Source organism: Heteronotia binoei, chromosome 1 (assembly GCF_032191835.1).
Source record: "Heteronotia binoei isolate CCM8104 ecotype False Entrance Well chromosome 1, APGP_CSIRO_Hbin_v1, whole genome shotgun sequence".
In the NCBI taxonomy this organism is placed as follows: Eukaryota; Metazoa; Chordata; class Lepidosauria; order Squamata; family Gekkonidae; genus Heteronotia; species Heteronotia binoei.
This window is the reverse complement of record NC_083223.1, coordinates 112,149,278-112,165,263: the sequence shown is the minus strand read 5'-3', so window position 1 is coordinate 112,165,263 and position 15,986 is coordinate 112,149,278. Positions and strand designations below refer to the sequence as shown.

The window sequence follows — 15,986 nt, the reverse complement described above, 5'->3', positions numbered from 1 at the left end:
AAAAATTGTTTCAGTTTGCTAACCATGCCTTTCCTTACAATGTCCATTTGCTTGTTAAGTTCCAATAGCTGTGTTTGAAGGGTAGCATTCTCTTTGGTCAAGGCTGCATAATCATCCATAATTTTACTTCTTAAGAGACACTTCTGTTCTGCCTGAAGCTCCTTCTGTCGTATTTGTTGATGAAGGAAAGATATCTCATTTCTGAACCCAAAACACATGTAAATGGGAGAAGACATTAATGAACACACTTTGCAAAAAAACCCAGAAGGATCAAGTGTATGAGGGGCTCTGGATTCCACCCAGGTCAAGGCTTTTCTCTTACTATAGTAATTGTTCAGAGATTGTACATAGCACTATTCTTAAAAAGTAAGGCTGGTCCTCTCTATCGGCTGTTTCCAGACCTGTTGTGTTATGTTGCTCCATAATATCCTAATTCAAAATTAGAATATGGTAAAGTTTCCTAATTACCAATTTTTAGATAAAATGGGCTAAATTTGCTACTTACTGAGCCCAAGCAATAGTAAAACAATGTATTTTGTCAACCTTTGAAAACATTTTAGAAACCAAATTTCTCTGCTGATGAGTGAATCATGATGCCTTTTTCTGTATCACATTATGGAACAATATGAATTAAGAATAAAAATGTATGTGTATATATGGGGGGTGGGGGAGAGAATATGCTATAGGATGGATCCTGTGCATTTCAACTTGCATAAGAAGAATAGGGGTTGTTTTTGCCAGTTCCCATTTCCCAGTGCAGGGGGATGCAGAGAGAAGGGAGTAAAAACAAAATCAGTTGTTCAAGGGTAAATTTGCTTATAGCCCCTTGGATTTGATCCAATCACTTTATTTCTTATATTTTGGTTTCCTGGGCAGGACCTTCATGATTTTTAAAGAATCCAGTGTACTCCTTTATTGGAACACATCTGAATTTGCTTTTAAGGTTTTTTTTAAGGAGATATGCTTGTGGTTTAATAATAAGTGATGATGGCTAATTCCTAGAAAACCACATGGGCAGCTGTTGCTCAGTAGCTGAGCTAAATTCTGTCATCTCTTTGATAAGCATTTGTTTTAAGGCACTGCATTTTCATAGTGACTCCAAACTGATTACTTCTCATCCCAAGATGCTTCAAAGTGCTGGTCTATTAAGCTACATGGACCACTGGTTTGTACATAACTTGCCATCTAGAAACCTTTCTGGACATCTGTGTGGCTAAAAACTCTACTAAGGGGTACAAACTAATGCCAAGAAAATGGATGCAGATTACCTTTGTTGCTGCATTCATTTTCTTGGCATTAGTTTCTATTCCTTGCCCACCTATTGCTAAATTTAAGATCTGGCAAACCATGTCTAGGACCTGTTGCAAGAGAGTATTTGCAGGAAAAAAGAGGCAAATAAGGCAGAACACATGGCTGAAGGAAGCTACTTCACATGATACAGTTTTAGCAGTGAAATAATAATGGCTATCTTATAGACCCAGGAAAGATAAAGCCTACTTAGTGGAAGCCCAGAGAGGAACTGATCCAATCAGCCACTGCCAGTACTGTGACTATTATTCTAAGCATTCCAACTTTCCACACAATATTTCACTTGTATTGTCTTGCCTAATGATGAACCTCACCCTAGTGACTTCAGTATGTAATTAAACAGGTTAAGATGCACACATCTTTAATCTCTAAGCATCCTCTTTTTCTGTTCTCCTTATTTTGAAAGATTTCTGCCACAAGAGCTTCTCCTATCAGCCCTAAAGTAGTCCCTCCTTCCGTATTAGCTTACAGAAGGTCCCAAGGGCCTACTACCTCCACTCCTTTCCTAACCAGACTCTATCTGAAATCTCCCCACCTCCCTCTAAACCTGGAAAATCCAAATGTTTTGTTCAGTGTTCCCCCTAAGCTGTGGAGTCTTGTGAGCAGAAATTCTACTTTGTGAGCTAATAACATCAGAGTTGTAAGCTACTAGCATTAAAATTGTGAGCTACTGCATAAATTAATTTGCTCTGGGGCCATTTTTCATGAGATAAGACAAAAATGTGTGAGCCAGAGGCTAAAAAACTGTGAGCTAGCTCACACTAACTCAGCTTAGAGGGAACACTGGTTTTGTTTATATTATTCCCCAGCTCTTATATCAAAAAATGTTACTATCATTCCAATTCCTGCTCAGCTTTTAGACAACATACTTTAGGTTCCAACATGCTTGCCAAACCTAGTCGTATTCAACACAATTTTCCTGTCTGGGATCCTTGGAAGGTGCCTGGATCCCAGCTTGGTGCATGTGCACGTACCCACACCCTGTGCCCCTCAGGAAGCTGCAAGTCCCAGCTTGTGTGTCAGTCTGCTTAGATAATCAGATACTTGAATGCTTGCCTCTCTCAGAAGACTTCCTTATGCAGAGCAGGAGAGGTAAAATCCTTTCCCCTAGTATCCATTTTCTGCACTTCTGGCTATTTATTTATTTTTATTTAAATTTTATTTTATCAAATTTATAATGGCTTACCAATGGCTCCAATGGCTTACCTCCAATGGCTTACCTCTTTTCTCAAGGTCAGGGACAGAGGGTGGCAGTGGGGGAGAAGTCATCTTGGAGACATCCACTAGTGTGTGGGGTGCCTCAGGGGGCAGTTCTGTCCCCAACACTATTTAACATCTACACGCACCCCCTCGCCCAGATTTTCTGGAGCTGGGATGTCACCAATATGCAGATGACACCTAGCTCTACCTCCTGATGGGCAGCCAGGCTGACTGCGTCCCAGAAAATCTGGATTGGGCATTACAAGCCGCTGTAAAATGGCTCAGACGAAGCCGACAAATTGAATCCAGCAAAGACGGAGGTTCTGTACCTAAGCTGAGGAGGCCTGGGAAGAGAGATCCCTTTACGGACCTTCGATGGGGCACCTTTAGCACCAGCTTCGAGGGTCAAGAGTTTAGGGGTTCTCCTGGAGCTTTCATTAACTATGGAGGCCCAGGTGACAGCCACTGCCAGATCTGAATTCTATCATCTTAGGCAGATAAGACAGTTGGCTCCATACCTGGAACGCAGCAACTTGGCTACAGTAATTCATGCAACGGTCACCTTGAGAATAGACTACTGTAACACGCTCTACATGGGGCTGCCCTTGACTTGGACCCGGAAGCTGCAACTGGTGCAGAACGCTGCAGCCAGGTTAGTATTGGAGCTACCTTTACGAGTGCACATCCAACCTGCACTGGAGACGTTGCACTGGTTGCCTATAGTGTTCCGAGCCTGATTCAAAGTGCTAGTTATGACCTTTAAAGCCCTATATGGTTTGGGACCTGTCTACCTTTGGGACTGCCTTTCCCCACACGAGCCCCAGAGAGCACTACGATCAAGCTCGTTAAATCTGTTAAAGATCCCCAAGCTAAAGGATGCCCGTTTGACCACTACAAGGGCAAGAGCCTTCTCCGTGGCTGCACCTGCCCTCTGGAATGCCCTCCCTGAGGAGACTAGGGCCCTGCGGGATTTATCACAATTCCGCAGGGCCTGTAAGACATATCTGTTCAGGCAGGCTTTTAATAACTAAATGGAAGTACTTTTAACATCTACGGGATGTGTGCTATCTACCCCACAATATCATCACAAATTAATTCAAAACAGACAGAATGCCATCTGAACTGTATTTAAACTGTTTTAATATTTTAATGTTTTAATAATGTTTTATTGTTATAATGTGAATCTGTCATCGAATTGTGACTGTTGTTAGCTGCCCTGAGCCCATTTGGGAAGGGTGGGATATAAGTGCAATAAATAAATAAATAATATATCCTACCCTCCCCCGATGGGCTCAGGGTGGCTAACAACAAATTAAGCCACATAAAACATTAAAAACAAAATACACAATAAAAATTGTGTATAGTCATTAAAACCAAGATTTACCTCTTGAGGCACACTCTGCATTATATAGATATGTTTTACGGGCACTAGGAATAGCTACATAAGCCTTTGTACTATATAATATTTTGATACTGAATACTGATTATTTCCATGCATCCTATTATCTCTCAAATAAACAATCCTTGATTACCCTACCACATTTTTCCCTTGTTCTTACTTGACCACATTTGCTTTGTCGCTAATTCCTAAAAGTCAAATGTGGTGGTCTATGTCTGGGGCATATTTTCTTTCTAGTTGGGTGTTTAAAATTAAGTCACCAGCTCCAGGTAGAACAGAAGTGAGGGACAGCTGAGGAAAGGTTTCATTTCTAAACTATTTTGTGTGACTTTGGGTACAGTTTGGGTAGGTGAGCTCAGTCACACAGAACACACATTTAGTGAATACTCAGTGGCACTTTGAACATACTGCAGATTCACTGCTGAGTACCGTAGTTTGTGAGTGATGTGTTCTTGCACTGCTGCTATTTTCATGAAGATTTTATCTTCCATTGTCTGCACAGTAGACTGGAGTTTCAAAAACTCTTCTCTTTTTTCAGAAAGCTCCATCTCCATCATTCTCTCCTGTTCAGACTGGTGCTTCACCTTTCAGTACATGGAAGATAAAATACATCACTAATTAAGCACAGTTATATGTTAAACATATATCTACAAAAAACCTGGTGTTATAATCGAGGTTGGTTTGAACTGGATGACCTTGAACCTGCAATTTTTTTTTTTCAATTCTGTTTTTATTTTATGTTTATAACATTCTCAAAGCATTATATCAATGGCACTTAAATATTATCCAACAGGAGATATTCCCCAAACCAACCCCTCCCCCATTAACAGTAATAATCAACTTTTCCCTAAGTAAACATTGAGTCTAAACATTCCTAGGATCAAGATACCTTATATCTAGTATCTAAATCTATATTAAAACTATGATTCCATATGTTCCCTAATAAATCATAAGAAATCAAATAAAATTGATTATTCATAATCATTAACCACAGAGGAAAATTAATCAATATACCTTCGCCTGTAATACAAGGATAGCCTGTTCACTGTTATTCAGGTTCATTTTTTTCTGTTCCAGTTCTTGCTTAGCACGCAGTATCTCCATCTCCTTTGCAGAGATAAGCCTGTCTTTGTGTACCTTCTGTCTCTTCAGTTGTATGATTTCTTCTACCAAAGCCTGCTTCTCTCTTGAATGATGCTCTAAGGAAGAAACAAAAGTTCCTAACTATTCCAAAATTCTTGTCACCAATATTAAAGTAGAATAAATATTTATTAAATAAGTAAATAAATTTGTTTTGAAGCCCAAACTGCTAACATTAATTATTCCTTTAGTTAGTTAAAGCACTATCAGATATAAAATAAACAGGAGTCTTGTAACACCCTAAAGAATGATAATTTTTTATTAGGGTTTGTAGAATCTTTCGAGCTCGAGTGCCGTGTTCTACTGGAGAAAGTTTTCCTTCCAGACGTTTCGTTCTCAGCTGTGGAGAACATCCTCAGTGGCGTTGCAGCCGGAGCAGGCGCTCTGACCTTCTTGGCTGCATTGCAAAGCAGCCAAGAAGGTCAGAGCGCCTGCTCCGGTTGCAACGCCACTGAGGATGTTCTCCGCAGCTGAGAACGAAACGTCTGGAAGGAAAACTTTCTCCAGTAGAACACGGCACTTGAGCCCGAAAGATTCTACAAACCCTAATAATGTTACCAGCCGTGAAAACCTGAAACCTTTGATAATTTTTTACTCTAGTATAATCTTTTGTGGTCTAAAATCCAATTTGTCTAGTTCACAAAAACTTATACCAGAATTATTTTTTAAAAAAATGCTGTACTTAGGGTGCCAAACATAATTATATAACTTTTTTTTCCTGTCAAATCACAGCTGACTTACATCGAGCCTGTAGGGTTTTCAAGGCAAGAGACATTTAGAGGTGGTTTTCCATTTCCTGCTTCTAAGTAGTGACCCTGGTATTCCTTACCGTTCTCCTTGTTTGGTCATCTGACAATCATATGTGGGAACTATGCATGCATGGCACCTGTGGAAAATTCTAGAACTAACTGGAGTGAAGGCACTTCTCCTCACCTCCAATGGTTTTCCCTGCTTTTGGGCGCATCTCAATCTTCAGTTCTCTTCAAACCACTACAGGAGTTGGTAACTGTTCTCATTAAAAAACTCAAAGTGGGACTAGGAGGGAGCAATGGATATCTGCACAGATGACCACTCAGACATCAGTTTCTAATTCCAAATACCTTCAGAAAAGGGCAACTAGAATGATTAAAGGGCTGGAACACCTACCCTATGAAGAAAGGTTGAAACGCTTAGGGCTCTTTAGCTTGGAGAAACGTCGACTGAGGGGTGACATGATAGAGGTTTACAAGATAATGCATGGGATGGAGAAAGTAGAGAAAGAAGTACTTTTCTCCCTTTCTCACAATACGAGAACTCGTGGGCATTCGATGAAATTGCTGAGGAGACAGGTTAAAACGGATAAAAGGAAGTACTTCTTCACCCAAAGGGTGATTAACATGTGGAATTCACTGCCACAGGAGGTGGTGGCGGCCACAAGCATGGCCACCTTCAAGAGGGGGTTAGATAAAAATATGGAGCAGAGGTCCATCAGTGGCTATTAGCCACAGTGTGTATGTGTGTGTGTGTGTGTGTGTGTGTGTGTGTGTGTGTGTGTGTGTGTGTGTATATATATATATATATATATATATATATATATATATATATATATATATATATATATATATATATATATATATATATATTTGGCCGCTGTGTGACACAGAATGTTGGACTGGATGGGCCATTGGCCTGATCTAACATGGCTTCTCTTATGTTCTTATTGGCATAGAAATAAAAAGTACAGCATAGCAAATTTACATGGAGTTTCAGCTATAAAAACCAGTCAAACATCAAGAAGGGGAGCTAGTCTTTTGCTCCCTGATTGTTATGGCTGCTAAAAGGTATTTTGCAACTAGGCTTGTGATATGGGAACATTGGTCAGATAGCAGAAAAAAAACTAACTTCGCTTCAGATAATCCATAAAAATCCAAAAAATCCATTAAAATCCAAAAAATCCATAAAAATAATCCAAAAAATTAGACAGAATAGGTTTGATTATACAGTCCCGCACTTCCTCATAAAAATCACAGTGAAGTAAGACATGGGCGACCATTACATGGACAGACTCTATCCTGATAAGGGTTGTTGGAAAACCTCCCAGAAAGTACCACTGAGGGTAGAACATTGAGTCTTGCTAACAAAAAAAAAAGAGGCATAACTGGGGTGAAGTAATCTGGGAAAGGTAGGCAGCAGGCAGCCCATGATCTGGAAAGATACCAAATGCTAAAGGAGAACAAGTTTTATGTCCAGAAGAACAAAGGGACTGTTTCTTAATATCTAAGATCCTCTGTTTCAGGATTCTGAATGCCTGTGTTTCACTTAGCATACAGAGGTTTTACAGGCGGACGCCTATAGAATGTATTTTCTTCTGAATCTGACTATACCAATTGGAAACAAAGGAATCTGGATATAACTAGCAGGGTCTGCCCTAAATTGTAGGTGTAGGCAGAACTTTATAGTTAGTAGCCATGCCCTGGTCTCAATCAAATGGGTTCCAGTCTCTAGGCACATTGCAGCATAGCTAACACTGTTGGGGACCCCCAAAATATGGCATAAAAATGCTGCCTGAATTTGCTCAAGTTAGAAATTGAGGGCGCAAACCCAAATGGGGATCCCATATAACAACTGAGAAACTGTTTTAGCATTAAAAATACGAATGGCAGCTGGGACAAATTGGTTGCCATTCTTGTAAAAAAAGCTAACCACCGCAGACGAACTACACCTTGCTGAGATGAGTGCTTGCTTGCGTTGTACTGTCCAGTTATGATTATATTGGAAAAAGACCCCCAAGTATTTGAAATATTTCACCTGTTCAATATTATTTCCCTTGAGGCACGTTTGTGGTTTCCAGGACTTTGAAAATACTATAATTTTAGATTTTTACATAGTTTATAGACAGGAAATTTGTCTCGCAGTATGAAGTAAAAACGAGTAAGGGCTTGAGGCCCTTCTGCGAATGTGACAGTACAACTGCATCATCAGCATAGAGCAATAAAGGGATAACAGATGGCCTAAGTTTAGGGAAGTGACCATCAATAGCAGTTAGAGAGGGAACCAGATCATTCAGGAATAAATTAAATAGGGGGCTAGAATACAATCCTGTTTGACTCCCCGATTGGAAATGATCTTTGAAGTTAATGCACCTAGGTGTCACGGCTGGGGCCGGGTCAGGCAAAGTCCAGAGGCAGTCCGAGGTCTGTAGCCAGCAAGCAGGAGTGTCCAAGGTGCCAAATCCAAATCGCTGTGCAAGTATCGCAGGTCCGAGGTCCAGAAGCCGAGGTCAGGGAGTCCAGAAGTCAAAAGCCAAAGTCAGGGAGTCAGGAACCAAAGTCAAGCCGGAGTGGATGCTAGAACGTCAGGGAGATGACTAGTTGCTTCCACAAAGCCTCCTCCCAAAGCCCACAGCTATATAGCCCTCTGCTGGCTGTTGCCCATTTGGGCTAATTGCTGGCTCTGGGAGGCAGCCAGGATCCTGTTACAACTCAAGCATCCTTGCTCTTAGGAGGGCCAGAATCCTCTCAAAACTCAGGACTCAGGGAGCGTCTTGCTTGTGAGCGTGCCGCCCTCCTCCGATCCCTGAGGTCCTGACGGAGGCGGTCACGCACACGAGCCACCCGAGAGGGCGAGGCAGGGGGGCTGGGATCTTCTTCAGCAGGAGGCAGGGGTACTGGTGGAGGTGGCAGGGGTACAGTTTCCTCGGCAGACTCGTCTTCCTCTGCAGGGCCCCCAGCACCCATGACACTATCCCCCCCTCAGGGCCCCGCTCCGTCGAGGGACCTGGGAGGTCGGGGTGGTCGTTGTGGAACTGTTGCACCAAGTCCGGGGCATGAAGATTGTCCACAGGCTCCCAAGACCGGTCTTCTGGGCCGTATTCCTCCCAGTCCACAAGGTACTGGAGGCCTCCGCGATGGTACCGGGAGTCCAGGATCTGGCGCACCTCATATTCTTCCTCGTCATCCACCAACACCGGTGGTGGCGTCGGTGGGCAAGGAGGCCGAGCTGGGTCAGGGGGTACAGCTGGAACAAGGAGGGAGCGATGGAACACAGGGTGAATGCGGAGGTGAGGTGGCAACTGGAGCCTGAAGGCGACGGGGTTTATTTGGTCCATGACGGGGTAGGGTCCGATGAACCGCGCATCCAGCTTGTGAGACCGACCAGGCCGGCACAGGTAGCGAGTTGAGAGCCACACCTGATCCCCCGGCTGGACTGGGGGGCCTTCCTGCCTCTTCCGGTCCGCAGCCAGTTTATAGGCTTCCTTGGCCCGCTGTAGCTGCTCTCGGAGCAAGTCTTGACTGGCACGGAGTTCTTGCAGGTAGGCCTCGACGGCGGGGACATTCGTGGGTGGCAGGATCGCCGGGAAGAACCGAGGGTGGTAGCCGTAGGTTGCAGCAAACGGGGTCATTTGGGTAGACGAGTGGACCGCGTTGTTGTATGCAAACTCCGCTAGAGGCAACAGAGTGGTCCAGTCGTCCTGCTGGTAGCAGGTGTAGCAGCGGAGATATTGCTCTAGCGTGGCATTGGTGCGCTCTGTCTGACCATCTGTCTGCGGGTGGTAGGCTGATGACAGGTGCACTCGAGTACCCAGGCTGGAATGGAGGGCTTGCCAGAACTGAGAGGAGAACTGGGCCCCCCGGTCTGAGATCAGGTGGGCTGGGAGTCCGTGCAGACGAAAGATGTGTTGCAGGTAAAGCTGAGCTGTCTCCTGAGCTGTGGGAAGTTTCAGGCACGGAATGAAGTGGGCCATCTTGGTAAATAGGTCGACGACCACCAAGATGCAAGTCTGACCTTTGGATCGTGGGAGTTCCGTGATGAAGTCCATCGAGATGGTATCCCAGGGTCCTGAGGGTGCGGGCAAGGGCTGTAACAACCCCGAGGGTTTGGCTGGGACGTCTTTGGCCCGCCGACAGACGTCACAGGAGCTGACATAACGGGCAACATCGGAACGAACTCGTGGCCACCAGAATTCTCGCGTCAGCAAGTGGGTGGTCTTATGCTGTCCGAAGTGCCCGGCGGGCAACGAGTCGTGGGTCAAGCGTAGCATTTCTGCCCGTAAGGGCCTGGGCGGCACATAGAGGCGTTCGCGGTGTAGCAAGAGACCGCCTCGAGTCGTGAACTCGCCTGCCGAGTCATCTTGGAGGGCCTGGAGGTGTTGCTGGACCCAGGGATCGTTGGCCTGACTAGCACGAATGTCCTCCACGAGTGTGGGTGAAGTGGAGGTGGCTGCAAACACTGAGGGCGGCAGGATGGGAGCAGCGGGCGCGGCCTCAGTTGAAGCGGGGGCGTATTCCGGTTTCCGGGAGAGTGCATCTGCTTTCCGGTTCTGGGTATGGGGGATGTAGGAGATCTGGAAGTCAAAGCGAGAGAAGAATAGGGACCACCGGATCTGGCGCTGGTTGAGACGGCGGGTGGTCTGGAGGTGCTCTAAGTTCCGGTGGTCGGTGAGCACTTGAACAGGGTGGCGAGCCTCTTCGAGGTAATGCCTCCAAACCTCAAAAGCCGCCTTGATCGCGAGCAACTCTCTCTCCCAGATGGTGTAGTTCCTCTCTGCAGCGTTGAGCTGGCGCGAGTAATAGGCACAGGGCTGGAGTGGCTGAGACGGCTCCTCGCGCTGGGACAGCACTGCTCCCAGGGCCACGTTGGAGGCATCAGCTTCCACCATAAAGGGAAGCTGGGGGTCAGGGTATCTCAGGAGTGGCCCGGTGGCAAAACGGGTCTTCAGAGTGGAGAAGGCGTTATCAGCCTCTGGGGACCAGCAGAAGGGTTCTTTGGGGCGGAGTAGTTGAGTCAGGGGTGTTGTCAGGGAGGCATAGGCCGGGATGAATTGCCGATAGTAGTTGGCAAACCCAAGGAACCGCTGCAGGTCCTTGCGATTCTGAGGAGCCTGCCAGGTCAGGACCGCTTCCACTTTTCTCGGGTCCATGAGGATCCCCTGCGGTGACACAATGTGACCAAGGAATTCGACAGAGCGCAGGTCGAAGTCGCACTTCTCCACCTTGGCGTAGAGGCCATGGGTTCGTAGGCGCTGCAGGACCTGGCGGACGTGCTCGGCGTGCTGGGCAGGATCGCGGGAGTAAATTAGGATGTCATCTAGATATAAGATTGCGAAGCGGTCGAGCAGGTCCCGGAATATGTCGTTCATGAACCTCTGGAAGACAGCGGGGGCGTTGGTCAATCCGAAGGGCATCACCAGGTGCTCGTACTGCCCGTATCGGGTCCCAAAGGCGGTCTTCCATTCGTCTCCGGGCCGTATGCGCACCAAATTGTACGCTCCACGGAGGTCCAGCTTGGTATAGAGTTGGGCCCCCTTTAAGCGATCCAAGAGTTCAGGGATCAGTGGTAGAGGGTACCGGTCGCGGATGGTGATTTTGTTCAGGGCCCGGTAATCACTGCACAGTCGGAGCTCCCCACTTTTCTTCTTCACGAAGAGGACTGGGGCAGACAGGGGAGAGGTTGAGGGTCGGATGAATCCGCGTTTCAGGTTCTTATCTAGGAAGTCTCGCAGAGCGGCCAACTCAGGCTCCGGCATTGGATACAGACGCCCCACCGGGAGTGGCGCCCCAGGTACCAAGTCAATGGCACAGTCATAGGGCCGGTGAGGGGGAAGCTGATCCGCCCCTGTCTCCTCAAAGACATCGGCGAAATCCGCATACTTCTGAGGGAGCTGAGGACCACCACTCGGGATGCCGGCTGCCAGAGTGGTGGGAGGAGGCAGGTGGGGGCATGGGTCTCGGAAACATAGTTCCTGCTGGGCCCAGTCCACGATGGGGTTGTGCAGCTTCAGCCAGGAAAGGCCCAGAATCAGTGGGAAGCGAGGCATGCGGGCAACATTAAACTGCAGCTGTTCTTGGTGCTGCTGGACATGGAAAGTGATGGGACAGGTCTCCTGGGTGACGGGCCCAGAACGGAGGATGCGCTCGTCAATAGCCTCCACCAGCGACGGAATCGCTTTTGTCTGCACCGGAATCTGGTGCTGCTTCACAAAGGCGGCATCTATAAAACAGTGGGCTGCTCCCGAGTCCAGCATGGCATACACGAACAGCCAGCGTTCGTCAGGCAGACGGAGTTTGACAGGTAGCAGGAACGGGCCCGGGGTCTCAGCCCGCTGTTCGGAGGACCCAGCTAGTCGCCCCAGGCTGGGGGGTCCACTTACGCCTGGGGCTGCCCTTTTGGCGGCGGTGGCAGCGAAGGTCCGGGTGTCCGATGCTTAGCAGGGCAGCCGGAGGCATAGTGGCCTCCCGTACCGCAGTAGAGGCACAGATTCTGCGTGCGGCGTCTGGCCTTTTCCTCTGGGGTCAGGCGGGGTCGAGCAGCTCCAAGCTGCATAGGCTCATCCTTGGCGCTGGTACTAGCTAGGGACGGGCTAGGAGCCAAGTGGCACGGCGCAGGGAGCTGGCGCCCTCTGGTGTTGGCTTGGCGGCGACTTTCCAGGCGGCCATCGATGCGGAGGCAGAGGGTGATAAGTTGTTGCAGCGTGGGTGGTTGCTCCACCCTGGCCAGCTCATCCAGGACCTCCTCTGCCAACCCCTCGGTAAACTGGTCCATCTGGGCAGCCTCATTCCACGCCAGGTCTTGGGTCAGGAGCTTGAATTCGGTGGCATATTGGGCCACCGAGGAGTTGCCTTGCTTCAGTGCCCTGATCTTCCGGTTGGCTGTGGCTGCTTGGACTGGGCTAGAGAAAGCAGCAGACAGGTGGGCCTCAAACCCCTGGTAATTAGTTAGTAGGGGAGAGGACGTGACCAGCAAGGGTGTGGCCCATTTGGCCGCCTGCCCCTTTAACAGACTGATGATGAAACACACCTTTGTCTTGTTATTGAGGAAGTCCCGTGCTCTCAGTTCAAAGTACAGCCGGCACTGTGCTAGGAAGGCAGGAAATTCTTCCACGGCACCCCCAAACCTGTCAGGTGGGGGAACTGGGCACTTGGCTGGAGCACTGGCCGCAGGTTGTTGCTGCAAGTGCACTACTGCCTGTGTTAGCTGCTGTACCTGGGCTTGGAGCGCAGCCAGTAGTTCTGTGGTTTCACTTGCTTCAGCCTCCATCCTGTGGAGTGGGTGTTTGTTGGGTGGAAGCAATCTGTCACGGCTGGGGCCGGGTCAGGCAAAGTCCAGAGGCAGTCCGAGGTCTGTAGCCAGCAAGCAGGAGTGTCCAAGGTGCCAAATCCAAATCGCTGTGCAAGTATCGCAGGTCCGAGGTCCAGAAGCCGAGGTCAGGGAGTCCAGAAGTCAAAAGCCAAAGTCAGGGAGTCAGGAACCAAAGTCAAGCCTGAGTGGATGCTAGAACGTCAGGGAGATGACTAGTTGCTTCCACAAAGCCTCCTCCCAAAGCCCACAGCTATATAGCCCTCTGCTGGCTGTTGCCCATTTGGGCTAAATGCTGGCTCTGGGAGGCAGCCAGGATCCTGTTACAACTCAAGCATCCTTGCTCTTAGGAGGGCCAGAATCCTCTCAAAACTCAGGACTCAGGGAGCGTCTTGCTTGTGAGCGTGCCGCCCTCCTCCGATCCCTGAGGTCCTGATGGAGGCGGTCACGCACACGAGCCACCCGAGAGGGCGAGGCAGGAGGGCTGGGATCTTCTTCAGCAGGAGGCAGGGGTACTGGTGCAGGTGGCAGGGGTACAGTTTCCTCGGCAGACTCGTCTTCCTCTGCAGGGTCCCCAGCACCCATGACACTAGGTCGTTATATCACACTTGACAGCTATTAAGGGAATACATTTTATGAATAAAGACAAGTAGGTGTTTATCCAGACCCATGATGTCCAATTTGTTCCAGAGAAGATCCCTGAGAATAGAGTCAAATGCCCCTTTTAAATCAAGTAAGGTCGCAAACAGCCTTCTTCCCCCTCTACCACTGTATTTCTCTATCAGATGGTTAAGAATTATACAGTGGTCCATTGTAGACTTGCTGGGACAAAATCCAATCTGTTCCCTGCTTGGGAGATTTTGCTCTTTCATCCATGAAGTGAGTTTTCCCAAGAGGTGTCTCACATATAATTTGCCTGCTATGTCAAGAAGACTAATTGGGCGATAGTTCTCTGGTGCTTGTGGGTCACCCTTTTTATAAATTGGGACAACTATGGAATTTGTCCAAGATTCAGGCATAGTACCTGTTTATCGATCGTTGTGAAGAGAGTTATAAGTAAGCGTAATCATGCTTTCATATTTGTGGTCTCAGTGCAGTCCCACATGGGAGATTAGCAAGCACATTTACCAGAGATGGCTTGTGGCAGTGAGTTTCTTAGTCAAATATAGTAGGGACTCCTGTCAGAAAAGCAGCTAAGGATACTTCAGCTATAATGGAATCCAAAGAGGACACCCTGTTTTTTCTAGCTTTGCTAACAAATGAAGCTGATCTACTTAAATAAAAAATCTTTTAACATCTACTGAATCTAAAACTTTCTTCTCTTTTTATGTCCAGAAGGAAAATCCAGAAGGACATAAACATGTAAATTACACAGACATGTAATTTAGAAATAATATTAGGGATAAATTCTAGCCTGGTTCATAAATTATTTTGTTGTGGTGAAACTTCAAGAATTTTGGATCATGCCCTTTGTTCTGTGAATCTCTCTCTCTCTCTCTCAGCTTGACTTTGCGAACGAAGATTTAAGAAGGGTGCAGTAGTCCACGTCTGCTGCAGGCTCGCTGGTGGCTGACAAGACCAATGCGGGACAGGCAGATCCGGCCACAGTGGCTGCAGGGAAAAGTCTGATTTGGGGTTGGTGCTGTAGCAGTGCGATTCTTCCTCAATCTCCTTTTGTCCTCAAGACCAGCTATGCGTGCGTTCTCAAAGGAAGAGACAGCCTGGTGGATGGTATGCCTCCATGCTTTGTGATCTGAGGCTAGGTCAGACCACTGGTGATGGTTGATGCGACAGGTGCCAAGGGATTTCTTCAAGGAGTCCTTGTACCTCTTCTTTGGTGCCCCTCTATTTCGATGGCCGGTGGAAAGTTCGCCATACAGAGCAATCTTGGGAAGGCGGTGGTTTTCCATCCTAGAAATATGCCCTGCCCAGCGCAGCTGCGTCTTCAACAGCAGTGCCTCGATGCTTGTAACCTCCGCCCGCTTGAGGACTTCAGTGTTGCTCACAAAGTCACACTAGTGGATGTTGAGGATGGTGCGAAGGCAGCGCTGATGAAAGCGCTCAAGGAGTCGCAGGTGATGACGGTATAAAACCCACGATTCGGAGCCCTAGATGAGGGTTGTCATCACAACCGCTTTGTAAACATTGATCTTTGTGCCTTTTTTCAGATGCTTGTTGCTCCACACTCTTTTGTGCAGTCGGTTTTCCTTTGCCAGCCTATTGTCAATCTCCTTGTCGATCTTGGCATCTGAGGAGATGATGCACCCCAGGTAGCTGAACTGCTGGACTGTCTTCAGAGCTGATTCACCCACAGTGATGCAGGGAGGGTGATAATCTTCCTGGGGTGCAGGCTGGTGGAGAACTTCTGTCTTCTTCAGACTAACTTCTAGGCCGAATAGCTTGGCAGCCTCTGCAAAGCAGGACGTCATATGCTGCAGAGCTGATACCGAGTGGGAGACGAGTGCAGCATCATCAGCAAACAGTAGCTCTCGGATAAATTTTTCCATTGTCTTGGAGTGAGCCTTTAGTCGCCTCAGGTTGAACAGGCTGCCATCGGTGCGATAGCGGATGTAGACACCATCGTCATCATCTAGATCTACTGCGGCTTTTTGAAGCATCATGCTAAAGAAGATCGTAAAGAGAGTTGGCGCGAGAACACAGCCTTGCTTTACACCTGTACCTATTGGGAAGGGCTCCAAGAGGTCGTTGCAGTGTCTAACTTGGCCTCGCTGGTCTTCATGTAGCTGGATGATCATGCTGAGGAACCTTGGGGGACATCCTAAACGTTCCAAGATTTGCCACAGGCCTTTCCTGCTAACGGTATCGAAAGCTTTGGTAAGGTCGACAAAAGTCACATATAGACCCTTGTTCTGTTCCCTGCATT

At 47.6% G+C, this 15,986-nt stretch overlaps 1 protein-coding gene across 1 annotated transcript in view; it reads right to left on the bottom strand.

Annotated features, from left to right (window-relative positions):
- The window catches only part of LOC132586601 (putative uncharacterized protein DDB_G0268364), a 31,779-nt gene that overhangs the window by 3,150 nt on the left and 12,643 nt on the right, over positions 1-15,986 (bottom strand). The window contains exons 3-5 of the mRNA XM_060258684.1: positions 4,922-5,106; positions 4,337-4,491; positions 39-201 (exon numbers count right to left, since the gene is read on the bottom strand). Of these exons, the coding sequence (XP_060114667.1) occupies positions 39-201; positions 4,337-4,491; positions 4,922-5,106 (503 nt within the window). The remainder of the gene's footprint in view (positions 1-38; positions 202-4,336; positions 4,492-4,921; positions 5,107-15,986) is intronic.